Raw genomic sequence first — 13,969 nt, forward strand, 5'->3', positions numbered from 1 at the left:
CAGAAAGTGGTGGCTCCGTGTAAAAATCGTTTTACACGTCGGAAATCGAGCTTCCGAGACACTTTTTCTGGATTACTGGAATCCAGAATTTCATAAAAACTCCCCAAACAAAATCTCATTATCTAAGCATGCTCTTCTCAATTATGTTTCTATTCAAAGCTTGGCTGGCACGGTTTCCAGGGACTGGCAAGAGTAAATGTTTAATAAGTGTCCGATCGAATGGCCCTCAATTTTTGGCTTATTTCCGCCCTGGGGACCGAGGAAATCCTGAAAAGCAGGGGTCGCGCTTTCCCGGCGGTTGCAGCCTAAGCGCTGAGCCAGCGTCCCCGCCAGCGCACGTCCTGCCCTCGGTGGCCGCCCTCGGGGAGCCCGGGTCTTGGGGACCCCGCCCCTGCTCGCGTCCCTCCGGCCTCTGAGGCACAGGGCGGAGCCGCAGGCCGGAGGGCGCAGGTGGGGAGGGGCGGCCCGAGCGCGTCGGTGACACCCGCGGGGGGCGGGGAGGCGCCGCGGCCGCACCCCGCCCTGGGAAGCAACCGGCCAGGTGTGGCCTCGGTGCCGGGTTCCAGCGGGGAGGAGACTCGCGCCCCCACGGACAAACACCAACACCCAGCCGCGACCCAGCTCCTCTGCGCCCTCGCCGCCCTCCGAGCCACAGCTCTTTCTCCCGCTCCTGCTCCCTGCCCGCCGTCGTCCCAGCGCCCGACCTCCGCCCGCCGCGCCGCGCTCGCAGCGGCCGGGACGGCCCTGGTGGCGAGCAGCGTCCCCGAGACCCTTCTACGCCCGCCCCAGATCCCGGCTTGGGGCCACTCCCTCGAACCCCTGACCTTCTCCGAGCCGGCCCGCTCTCGCTTATGCCTCGGCGCTGAGCGGCTCTCTGAGTGCCCGCCGACATGAGCTGCAACGGAGGCTCCCACCCGCGGATCAACACGCTGGGTCGTATGACCCGCGCTGAGTCCGGCCCAGACCTGCGCTACGAGGTGACCTGCGGTGGGGGCGGCGGCGGCGGCGGCGGCGGGGGCACCAGCAGGATGTACTACTCCCGGCGCTGCGCGGTCACCGACCAGAACTCGGACGGCTACTGGTGGGTACCGGCTGGCGGGCAGGCACCGGGAGCCCGGGACCGGGGAGGGCAGGCGTGGTAGTGTCTCCGTACTCTCCTCGCCGAGCCCCAGCATGTTAGGAAAGGGAGGCACCGAGCCCTCCTCTGACCGACGAGAAAAGCCAGGTCCAGAAAAAGGAAAGCCGTTTTGCTCGAGTTCATGAAAGCATTTCCTGTTCGCGCCGGGGCAGGAGCCAGGTGTCCTGCCGCCCTGCACGCCGCGCACACCCGGGTGGGGTGTGTGTGCGAGCGGGGAGCGGAGCTGCTCCTTCCCTGCAAACGGATTCTCGGTCCCGCCCTTCTCCCTTCCCGCGAGCCGGGGCTGGAGGCCGGCAGACGCGGGGTGCGGCAGGAGGCCGCAGGCGGGCGGGGCCGCGGGGTCTCTGCCTCCAGGACTGCCCCCTGCGCCGCCGGGCCGGGCTGGCTTCCGCTTTGTCCCCGCCGGCAGGTGGGAGGTCGGGCGGGCGGGGCTGCAACGACCGAACCCAATCTCTCCAACTGTAACCAAAAGTAGGAAAGGAGCGGGGGCTCCGGCCTGTCCGGTAGCCAGGGTCGGAATCGGGGCTCCTCTGGCTCTAGTGGTTTATTCCAAATTCCTGGTCACTCTGAGACCACCCCAGCTCGCGTGCCAGGGCTGCTGAGCCACCCAAGGGCTTTTGTGTAGAGGCCGCGCGTCGGGCCGCGGGGGTCCTGTACCGACGAGGCCCCGCCTGGGCCTCCCCCGCCACCCAATGGAGCTTCCCCGCAGGGGCAGTCGGCTGCCCCTAGGTCCGAGCTCACCCGGGACGCGCCAGTCGCCGTGGTCCCGCTGCGAGGCAGCCCCTGCCAGCGTGCGTACCTGTGGCCCTGCGCCTGCGCCCTTTGTCTCTTTTTAAAACTCGGAGAAACGGCCTGGGTGTATTGGCAGCAGAGTGTGGGCGCAGGGCCGCCTTTTGGAGCGGGCGAGCCGGAGCGGTGACATGTGGCGCGGAGGGCGCCGCTTCTCACCCGCGCGAGCCCGCGACGCTGGGGGCCTGCCCTGGACAGGGGGCTCCGTGGGGGCCCACCGGGATGTGGGCAGGGTCTTCTCAGAAACGTCACGGAAACTGATCACGGGGGTCGTTTGGGAGGGTGGGGGAAGATCACGGGGCTGCACTGGCTCGGTCCCCAGAGCCGGACTCGGGATGCCCACGGGAGCCGTGAGAATTTTGCGGTTCGGCCCTCCCCGCCCCCTGCAAGCTCTTCCCTAGTAGGGCGTTAGGGAAACCGGCCTGCGTTCCAGAAAAGTATTTACCCTCCCTTGTGGCCTTAGGCTGGGGAGGAGCAACCTGTATACACTCCAGGGGTTTTTTGTTTTACCAGCAGTTTTGAAGGCAGGAACCTCTCGAGTTGCGACCTGTTTTCTGCTTCGATTTATTTATATATTTATTTCCCCGGAGCGTCTCGACATTGTATTTTCTCTTTTTTGAGTTAGCGAAGGCTTGTCTCAGCCTTGGAGCTCTTGTTTTCTGAACAAAATGCACCTGGGGATTTCCAGGAAAAATGTGCCAAGTAGTAGTACAAGAATGGGGAGAAAATTTTACCAGTTATCACTTTGATTTTTAACTTTGTTTTAAACCTTGGGCAAACACTTGACTCCAAAACTTCACTTTTCCCTCCCAGTCTTACAGTATTTGGAAAAGGCGTTCTTTTCATCCACCCATTTAAATCCAAGTCAGAATTTTACAAGAATTCTTGAGCAGGATTTCCTTCTGGCATTTTATGAACCTAGCATTTTATTTTGATTTTGTATTTTTAAAAAATATGATCCTGTTAATCTAGAGGCCTTATATTTTAAATTGACAAGAAACATTACTGTTAATTAACATTTCACTCCCTTGGCTCCTTGTAGAAGTAAATTTGCAATGAATTAATATATTGGTTAATGAACTGCATAAAGACACTTGGTTTACAAGGATTCTTCATGGAGACACTAAATTTTGAGGAGGCTGAATGGTTCCTCCTAACATTATTTTCCAACCTAAACGCTGCTTATAAACATGTCAAGTTTTAGGTCTCTCTGGAAAGGAAAACAGACTGGAGTTTAGAATCACTTAATTTTGGGGAGGGGTGTTTTTCTGCACTTTGATGTCGATCTGCCAGGGCAGCGGGGCGTCTTGCTTGGAGGCCTGAGTCTGTGTGGGGCCATTCTTTTCTGATCCAGTAATGGGGACTCTCCAGCCTCGCCCCCCAGCCAGCGGTGCTGCTGATCCTTCTTGAATTCAAGAATTAGCACACGAAAAAACTGCTTGCAACTGCTGACGTCTGCATTTAAAAAAAATAAGGGCGGCTGACTTTGGAGACTTGAGGCTTGCACCCACACTTTTTCTTCTGGTGTTTTTCTTAATGGTTTTGTGCCGAAAGATTTTTTTTTTTGTCCCATGGCATATACTTTGTAGACATAGGATGCCATGTGTAACCCTGACTGCCCTCTGCCAAATGAATAGGGATTAAGAATTTAGTAAGTGCTTCCTGACCAAAAGTTTTCCTAAATGAAGGATTTTTTTTTGTTTGTTTTTAAAACACCAAAACCGGTATGAAACTACTGGTTGAATTTAAACCTGTTTCTTTAAAAAAACTGCCACTTTATTGGCTGAATTAGATGGCTGATTTTTTTTAAGCCATGCATGTTTGTATTTAACCTTTCCCTAAATAAACTAATATGACTGTGTAAGAAGGCCAAATCTTATTTTTCTTCTTAAAACGATTTTAAAACATGGTCCTGTGTCTGTGCTTTGCATTAATAACACTTGTCAGTTCTTAAGACAGAATTTCATTTCATTTGTGGTTCTTCCTTCCCTGCCCACCCACCTTTTGTGTTTTCTTTATTTTAGGCTGAATGGAATCACAACTACTTTAACTTCTTTTGCTCTACTTGATATTTTAAAGTTTGGTAAATTTTACATGCTTGATGATGTAAGAGGTATATTTTTGAAAATTTAAACTGGATTTTCTTGTATAGGATGGATTAATATTGCTTTCAAAGAAGGCAGACTTTCTGCCACCTTGTTCCTGTAGTTAAAAGAAATGACAAATCTGTAGTGAAGTTTGGTGGCCAAGTGACAAAGCCCCACAGTTAGATCTCTCACTGATCAAAGTGTAGATATTGTAGGATTAAAACCCAAATATAGTCATTAAGCTGCAGAAATATGTGGTTACCAAGTTAATGCTTGCTTTTCTCTGGAACTCGTGATTTCCAAATCAGAATACATGTGATCTGTATTTTAATATTTGATATATATTTTAAAGTTTGTTTTAAACTACGTTTAAAAAAGCAGTCTCTAGCAGCAGATACACAGGTCCATTTGCATTGAGTTTTAGAGCTGGAGAGAGGGCTGAGGTGTAAAAGCCTCCCTCTTCCACTTTAGAGAGAAGTAGAGCAAGACTTGCCCTAAATCCCAGATCCACTCAGGGCTAAGTTGGAATGAGAACCCAAGGCCTCTCACCTTTGCCCTCCTGTCATCCTGTGCCTTTAGACCATGTGTACCTTGTGTATTAGACTGGACAGTCCTGTCCTTAAACAATGAAAGTCTCAATTTCATCCGTTCATTCACTCAGTAAACACTGAACATCTGCTATGTGTTAGGTATCTAGGAGTGTTAAAGGAGAAAAGGCAAAGACTTCTTAAAAGAAACGTGGTTCTTCAGAGAAAAATAAGTACTATAATACAAAAGGATAATAGACAGAAAGTATAAATGACTCAGAGGCTTCATAAAGAGAGAAGATGGTATCTGTACCGGAGGTACTAGTGAGATTTTCTAAAGAAAGTGGTGCTGAATTACGTTGGAGTGTTTCAGCTGATAAAGATGGGTGGGCAGAGAGAGCATTCCAGGGGGAGAAAAGTCTGGGAGCAAATTCAAGGCCTATAGAGCGGATCTGCTTTTTGAGCATGTGCTCTCAGTGGGAAAGAGTAAGACACGAAGAGAAAGGGTAGGTTGTGGCCAGAGCCTGGGAGACGTTGACTCCGTGGCGGGGAACGTGGATAGAATGTCGAGGGGAGACATTGCAGGTTTTCAGCGAACCCAGTGATAGTCTCCTCTGTTGAAGGAGCAGGGACAGAAGACCGCCCTCGGGAGCTGTAGGACTGTTTCCGTGGCAGCACTGAGCAGGGCGGGGAGGTGATGAAAGTCTGACTGAGCGTGGGGGCCTGGCCGAGGGACAGGAAAGTCGATGTGGCGGGTGGAGTGGCAGCGTCAGCCGAGAACTGGATTTGAGAGGCCAGGGAGAGCCTGAGAAAACAGGCTTGGAGTTGGGTGACTCACAGAATGGATCTTCTAAATATTTTTCTGGGAAGCGATTGCAGAGTAAGATTCAGTTTAGCTCCATCTATGGCAGATAACACTCCCATGGTTATTATCTTTGAGCAAGTTACATATTTTACAAAAATATCAGATCGGTGGTTAATAATAGCTACCATCACCTGGCAAACACCTACAATGTTCCAGGTGTATTATATATGTTATATTAAGCCTCAGGACAGACTTCCCATTTTACGATATGAAACCGAGGTTAAAGTAAATTTATGACCTGGTTAGTGGGTGAGCTACATTTGAATCCAGCATACTGCAGTGGATCAAGAAAAGATCAAATCCTAGTTATTAGATTTCATCTTTTGGCCTTGTACACTCTTCTACCTAACCTGAGTTGTTTGCTTCTTTTTAACCTGTTGCATCCCTGTGAAATATTTATCTCAGAACAATCGTATTCTTTTGTTAATACTCCGGGAGGGTTTCCATCTGCTAAGGAAAAACTACAGCATGATGCTGCATTAAGCCTACTCGTGTTGGTCAGACCTAGAAAGCAGTCTTCAACAGCACTTAACTTTTTCTCTAAATATGGGCATAATTTCATTGTTGTTCAGGTGCTTGAAATGTCTCCGGGAAGAAGAAAAACTGCTGATGTCCCTCATGCCTCAGTGCTGACTGCTTAGGGTGGAGCAAAGGAGGGCTTGGGTGTGACACTCAACCCTCAGCCAAGCTGTCTTTCCAGATGAGGAGGTTCTAGAAGGAGTGCTTCAGTCTGGAGACCTGGGTGCTTAGGGCACTGCCCCACCCTTTGCTTTTCTCTTTCTTTCTCCTGCACTGGGTGGGAAATGGTCAGGTGTGGTTCTAATGTGGAAGGCACCACCCCACAGACCGTAAGACTCCACGAGCCTCTCTTTTGAGGGAACATACAAAATGTCAGTGCAGCCCGGCAATTTACAATTTACATCTTATCACCAACATCTCTGACCAGACGGGTCCAGGAGCTGCAAGGACCTCATGGATGTGAAATCTACGTTTCATGAAAATGATGACGCTTTTGCAGAGAGGTCTAAGTTCTTGCTTGGGATTGCATTTTTAAAAAACACTTTATTTTTGAAAGCTTATTTTTTCAGTAATACCTGTACCCAGTGTGGAGCTCAAGCTCAGGACCCCAAGGTCAAGAGTCACAGGCTCTTCCAACTGAGCCAGCGAGGTGCACCTGCAATTAAATTTTTTACATGCCCTGGCTTCATTGGGTACCTGAAAAAAAATTAAAAAGGAGCTGGCTTCTTGACGGATAAGCAGATAAACTGTCAATGATTTTTTTTAAGGCTTCAGAATTAATGTACGTTTTCTCATAGGAGAATAATTCAAAATAGAAATCCTTATTGTGGCATTGAGTTTGTAAGGACCAAATATTCAGTGTCATTCCTACTTAATGATGGAAAAGAGGGCATCTTTTTCTGAATTTTCTTATCCCTTTATGGAAAGTTCTTTCATGCTTTAAAATGTATCACTTTCTTTGAATTCTCTTAAGGTGTTATTTTCAGGTCTCTCTTTTTTTTTTTTAACTATTTATTTATTTTGAGAAAGAGAGAGCAGGGGAGGGGCAGAGAAAGAGAATTTCAAGCATTCCCTGCCATGTCAGTGTAGAGCCTGACATGGGGTTCGATCCCATGAATTGTGAGATCATGACCCGAGCTAGAATCAAGAGTCAGAATGCGTCATGTACTGAGCCACCCAGACGCCCTTTTTAGGTCTTGTAATAATCTCTTTTCTTTTTCATCTTTCTTTCTTTCTTTTTTTTCTTTTTTTTTTTTTGTTTCTCACCTCACCCCCGTTTGATGCAAAATATCTTTGAGCAAAGTTCAAAATTATGCAATTGAGACAGAGACACACAATAAAAAATAAAACAAATCTGAGAATCCTAGCCTAGCAGCAGCAGTGAGAACTCAATTTCTCCTGGGCTTGGCGGGCCTTTGCTGGCTCCTCTAAGTGTCTTGTCAACCCCGGAGGTGGGTGTGTTCCTACACGTTGCAGATGCAGAAACCCCAAGCACCAAGAGTCCAAGTCATTTGCTCAAAGTCCCAGGCTGTCCAAGTGGAAGTGGCTGTCTCCCCGACCTCCAAGTGTTTATATGAAGTTAATCCTATGTGATTCGTTTGCCATGCAACAGTCCAGTGCTTGGAAAACCTAGTGAAGATAATGAACATGGAAGGAGTGGAACTTTTATTAGAGACTGCTTCCAAAGCTCATGGGTGGGGACAAAAGGAAGGCTCACAGGAGGTCCCCTTTCTAACATGTATAGAAAAAAATCCTCCTTTATACATTGTTGGGGTGGGGTCGGGGTAGGGGGCAGAATAGACGTGCTACCTGACGTGGCTTTGGAAATCTGGGTAATGAGAGCGTGGTAGTATCCTCAGATCAGTCCTGTATTTACCTTTGTTTTGCTTCTCCTTTACTAAACCAAATAAATACGCATTAAGTGCCTTCTGTGTGCAAAACTGTGTTGTTAGATGCGTGTAGGAGTCAAGGATGACTAAGACGTGGGACTTTGCTCTTCAGGAGTAGGACAGACAGGTGTGTAAATAGCTAGGGCAGAATGAGGGCAGAGGTGTGAACCTGAGAGTTCAGTGGAGGAGGCAGCGTTTGGGTCTCTAAGTTCTGAAGGACAGTTTGAACTTGTTAGTTCGGTGACATTTCGACTGATACATAGGGTGTTTAGTGTGTCATGGAGGTATGATATTGCCCTGAAATGAAGAGGTAAAGATATTTTCTTTTTACAAACATCAATTTCCCCCTTTTTACTTAAGATCCTTTAAAGACATTCGACATAGTTTATGTGGAAATGCTTTGAACGTTGGAAAGAGCTGAGCAAATAGGCTTTAAGATCCATATTAATGCATTACATAATTAGATATTAGATATTTCCAACAAATATTTATCGAGCTTTTCAAAAGCCATTATTCTATGATCCTAAATACAAAAAGACATAAGATCCCATTTTTGGAACCCACTCAGGACTCTCTTGATGGAATGAACAAAAGAAAGGCAAGAGATAAATATGGTATTAGAGCTAGACAAGAGAGGGAGAGAGTAGAGAAAGGAAGAAAAGAAGGAATCCAATAGGAGAGAAAGTATATTCACAAGAATTAGTTGGCATGGATCACGTGTGCAATGAGCAATATTGATTATTATAAAATGACTTTTAAAATCAGAAAGATTAAGTATTAAAAATTTTTCTTTTACCTTGCAGTGCTTTGTGCATTCAAAATATTTGTCTTGTATTTTTTCTTTATTCTTGACAATAGGCATTCAATTAATGTCTCAATACAGCTAATGTTGAAGTTTTATTTTTAAAGTAAAGAATGTTATTTGGTGGTAGGAAAATAAAGCATGAAAAGCTCTCTAATATTGTTCACAGAATCATGTGCTTTGTCCTTAAAATTTGGATTCAGATCCAGAAAGCGTTTTCCTTTTAGCCATTGATGAAGGGATCTTTATGTAAACAGTTAGAACCATTACTTGTTTAAACAAGTTTTAGAATGAATTTTTTTTTAATGTTTGTTCAGGCAGGTTCTTTGTCATATGAACCACTTGCCTTTGTATGTTTGAAGATAAAACCAAATTTCTGAGAAGTTAAAAACTTTGAAGGATCAAATGCTGTTTTTTCAAGGACAGCTATTAATTTTAGTTTAGAAGTCAATATTTTTTTTATTGATGTAGTGAGTTTTGACTTCTTGTCATTTTTTACATGGTATCTTTCATCTTCCATGCCACTGACATGAGATTTAAAAATTGAACTTTGAGCTTTGTTAGTTCAGTTCCCAACTTGGCTTAAAATTGCTGCACCCCAAACCTATACATACTAGTATTGAAAATTTTTTTGAGGCTAGGGATTTTAAAAATCTTTACACGCTCGCTAAATTTGTACATTTATTTAAAAATTATTTCTTCATCCATGGTAGAATTTTGCATTTCCCCAGTCACTCTATGAACTAAAGAGGAAACTTCATTACCTACCATTAGAACAGACTTTTGTATTATTACCAGTAGGAGTGAGTTTGGTAGTTTTGTAGAACAGAGTTACAGAGGCGTTATCTAAAGAAATCTTAGGTAACATCTAGCCTAACATGAGAAAACCAAGGTCCAGAAATTTCTGATATAAAAACAAGTTCTGAAAGTGTGATGTGGTCAATTAAAAATATGACTTGATGTAAAAAGTTTTGAATGACACACAACTGTGAAAAAAAAGCACGTGCTCCCTGAGCAAGCTCTCCTGGCTGTCATGTCCTGCACAGTGTTGAGCGTCTGATGGCCGACTGACCTGATGAGTCACAGTCTGTTTGCCTGCACTTTCTCCTTGATTCAAGTGCAGCCATTTCGACAAGGATTCTTCCTTGGGCCGAAGAGAAGCAGATGGGACGTGAAAGCGGATTCTCTTTTCCCCCGTCACTAAACCTCAGTGAGCCGGAGCCTCCCTTCCTCTGTCTTATTTTGCTGGGTCAGGCCTATTAGAAAACCATACATCTGGTTCCCTCTCTCACCCAGCTCTGTGTCCAGAGGGTGTCCTTGGCCACACCTCAGACTGAAGTGTGATTCTTACAGACGAAAGACAAGATAGGTAGATCTGGCTTTTTAAAAAATTTTTTTAAATGTTTTATGTATTTTTGAGAGAGAGGGAAAGACAGCATGAGCAGGGGAGGGTCAGAGAGAGAGGGAGAGACACAGACTCTGAAGGCAGGCTCCAGGCTCTGAGCTAGCTGTCAGCACAGAGCCTGACACAGGGCTCGAACCCATGAACCTCGAGATCATGACTTGAGCAGAAACCAGACACTCAACTGACTGAGCCACCCAGGCACCCCAGATCTGGCTTTAAGAACCAGACCAAGTCTTGGGGTACGTGGGTGGCTCAGTCAGTTGAGAGTCCAACTCTTGATTTCTGCCCAAGTCATGATCTCATGGTTCATGAGATCAAGCCCTGCGTGTCCAGCTTCATGATGAGGGTGGAGCCTGCTTGAGAGTCTCTCCCTCTTTCTGCCCCTCCACATAGCATGCATTACATGCTTGTGCACGCGTGCCCTCTCTCAGTAAATAAATAAACTTAAAAAAAAAAAGGAACGAGATGAAGTCTTAAAAAGTTGTAAGATGAAATGTGGTTAATTAGATCATATTTTCCTATAGACAAATAGCAAGGCCAAAGATTCTTCATTACATTTTTCTAACACTTAGCTTTTTTTTTTTTAATTTTTTAAATGTTTTATTTATTTTTGATACAGAGAGAGACAGAGCATGAGAGGGGGAGGGGCAGAGAGAGAAGGAGACACAGAACCAGAAACAGGCTCCAGGCTCTGAGCTGGCTGTCAGCACAGAGCCCGATGCGGGGCTCGAACCCACGAACGTGAGATCTGACCTGAGGCGAAGTCGGAGGCTTAACCAACTGAGCCACCCAGGCGCCCCAGCTTTTTTTTTTTTTGACCCTTAAAAAGATTGCATTTTTATGCACGTCTCTTTCCTGTACAGTTCGTAGGTGATTTACCTAACTGCCAGGCAACACACAGAGGGTTTTAGTGGATGTCTGAGGCATGCATAGTGAACATAGGCAAGTCCTATAGAGAAGCGTGAAGGATTCTTTTTAGAATTATTAGCAACATATGGGGTTACTTACCTATTTTTTTTTTTAATTTAAGTTCAGATCTGTGTAGGGGAAAAGAAGTAGACGGCTTATCGTTATATTGATGTCAACTGCTCTCTTGAAGTAAAATATCTTCTAAAAGTAGGAGGGAACAAAAGAAATGCGGAAAGTCCTTGTATGTTTTAAGCCAGCATTGAGTTCCCTCACCTCCCTTTTTGCTAGATACAGTTCATTCCTAGGTCATGTAACTACTCTAATAGTTGGCTTTAAAAAGCTGGTGAGTTTTCTGTTTTGTCCTCAAATGAATTTAGTGTCATCACCTGACACTTAAAAAGACTTGTATGTCCACTTTGGTCCATTCATTCACAGCTGAGTTTGGCCTCCCTGTTTTTTTGGTATTTTATACATTTTTATTTTAGGATAATATTAGATTTACAGAAAAGTTGCAGATCTATGAGAGAGTTTTCATATACGCCTCACTCAGTTTCTCCTGTCGGCCCTGTCTTACAGCTCAGTTTGTGATACTTTTTTACAGTAGCACATGTGATTAAATCATTTGAGGAACTCTGACTTTTCCATTGCGCTAAGAGAGAGCCCTTTCGATTATATACTGGAGACTGCCTTTCTTGGTGGGAATCCCTCTCTGGACCAGGTTGCCGGAAACAACCACTAAACCTTTCAGAACAAAGGTACTCTCATCGCCTTTCAATAAAGAGAAGAAATATAATTACACAGGACCTTCCTACGCTCCTTAGCCATCCTAGGGTTCTAAATGAGGTTTCTGTATTTCCTAATTTTTTCCTTTGTCTCTTGCATTTCTTTCCTGTGATTCTAAGTCCACTGGAATTTTGCACAAGTTTTGACAACGGATGTAGTCCTATTTACATCTCAGCGATACGAGGAGTGTGCCAGGTTTCCTGTACAATCCTGAGTGGAAGAAAGAGAAGGCTGTGATTGCGAGGGGTGGGGTGGGGTGCGGGTTTTGGTAGGTGGGCCGTCCAGGCGGCACCCTGCCTGGGCCTGCCTGAGGAGCCGTGGCATCATTGGGAGTGGTTCCCAGGCAGAGCTTGGTTCCTCGCCCACATACGTCAGCTAGTGCTGGCTTGCTGAGAAGCCTTCCTTGGAGGGAGGGACCGGGGTAGGTGGCTGAGAAAGTCACTTGCTTCCCCAACGTGAAAAGACACAGTCAGGTGCTGTGGGAGAAGTCTCTTGAAATCTCATCCTTCTAGAGAGATTTGAGTAGAGTCTGTGTTTTACAACTCCCTCCTTTTTAAATTTTTTAATTATAATTATTTAAAAATTTATTTTGGAGAGAGAGAGAGAGAGAGAGAGAGAGAGAGAGACAGTGTGAGCAGGGAAGGGTCCAAGAGAGAGGGAGACACAGAATCGAAGACAGGCTCCAGGCTCTGAGCTGTCAGCACAGAGTCCAATGCAGGACTCGAACCCACCAACTGTGAGATCATGACCTGAGCCGAAGTCAGATGCTCAACAGACTGAGCCACCCAGGCGCTCCTAACTCCCTCCTTTTTTAAAAAACAGACTCGCTTTCTTTACAGCACGCACAGACACGCTTACCTCCCCACATGCAGGTACATACACACATAAGAGAAAGTACAGTGAATCCAATAGGCATCCAACAGTTTTATCTGCAGGTGTAGACTGGCCCTGGCTGAAGGCCTGTTGGATAGTCAGCTCGAACTTAATATGCTAACTAAGCTATAGGAGGTTGTGCTGTGGCATAATGAATGTATCTTGGCAAATTAAAAAGTAAGACTTTTATTCTTCGTTGTCCTTTTTACATGTCTTTGGAGCACATTGTATTCCCGTAATTTCTTTCTTTAAAATCTAGAACATCTGCAGGGGTGCCTGGGTGGCTCAGCTGGTTAAGTGTACAACTCTTGGTTTTGACTCAGGTCATGACCTCATGGTTTATGGGTTGAGCCCCATGTGGGGTTCTGCCCTGAGCGGGGAGCCTGCCTGGGATTCTCTTTCTCTCTCTGCCCCTCTCCCCTCCTTGTGCTCTGTCTCTCTCAAAATAAATAAATAAACTTAAAAAATATATGGAACATCTACAACACTACCTTAAAATTTTTTTTAATGTTTATTTTTAAGAGAGAGACAGACAGAGCACAAGTGGGGGCAGAACAGAGAGAGAGGGAGACACAGACTCTGAAGCAGGCTTCAGGCTCTGAGCTGTCAGCACAGAGCCCAACACGGGGCTCGAACTCACAAACTGCAAGATCATGACCTGAGCCGAAGTCAGCCACTCAACTAACCGAGCCACCCAGGTGACCCCCCCCCCCCACCGGCCTTTGGTTTTTGTTTTTGTTTTGTTTTTGGTTTGGTTTTGTTTAAGGCTTCTGCCACGCATCTGCCAGAAAAGTGTTTCATGTGAGATGTGCATTTGGGTGATTATCATTGTAGAGAAAAATATTCTGTAGGGTCATCTTGAAAGGAAAAGCAGCTTATTTTTGCATAAAAGATGTTTAAATTTCCCATCGCTTTCCTGACACCGTATTTCTTTGTCAATATTTTTGTAGAATAAGCTCTTCTCATGCTTCCTGCTTTCCTCAGCCAGTCTAGCCTGTGAAACTTTCCTGTTCTGGGTCTGATCCCTTGAGGTCTCCCCTTGGAGGACCTTGTACAGATAAACTACATTGTCAATTATCCTGGGACGAAGCAGGAAAGGTGATCAATAATAAACCGCTGGAAATGTGTGTTTACAATTCAAGGAAATATTTATGGGTTGGATCTTAGACCTGCAGGGGGAAAAAAGCTTGCTAATTAGTAAAACTGGAAACCGTTCTAAAGATTAGAAAATAGTATTCAATCAGTTTTGAGTGTCTTGATTTTGGTAATTGTACTATGGTTATATAATTGAATGTTTGTTCTTAGAAAAAATGCTGAAATATTTTGGGGTAAAGAGTTTCTGATTATTTTCAAGTGCTTCAGACAAAGGTACATAAATTTTTT

General features: G+C 45.6%; 1 protein-coding gene across 1 annotated transcript in view; it reads left to right on the forward strand.

Moving 5' to 3' along the window:
- Positions 1 to 556: 556 nt before the first annotated feature.
- The window catches only part of DSP (desmoplakin), a 47,721-nt gene continuing 34,308 nt past the window's right edge, over positions 557 to 13,969 (forward strand). The window contains exons 1-3 of the mRNA XM_029943143.1: positions 557 to 1,085; positions 1,291 to 1,547; positions 2,007 to 2,277. Coding sequence (XP_029799003.1) covers positions 891 to 1,085; positions 1,291 to 1,547; positions 2,007 to 2,277 — 723 coding nt within the window. The 5' untranslated portion in view covers positions 557 to 890. The remainder of the gene's footprint in view (positions 1,086 to 1,290; positions 1,548 to 2,006; positions 2,278 to 13,969) is intronic.

The sequence above is a fragment of the Suricata suricatta genome, chromosome 7 (assembly GCF_006229205.1).
Source record: "Suricata suricatta isolate VVHF042 chromosome 7, meerkat_22Aug2017_6uvM2_HiC, whole genome shotgun sequence".
NCBI lineage: Eukaryota > Metazoa > Chordata > Mammalia > Carnivora > Herpestidae > Suricata > Suricata suricatta.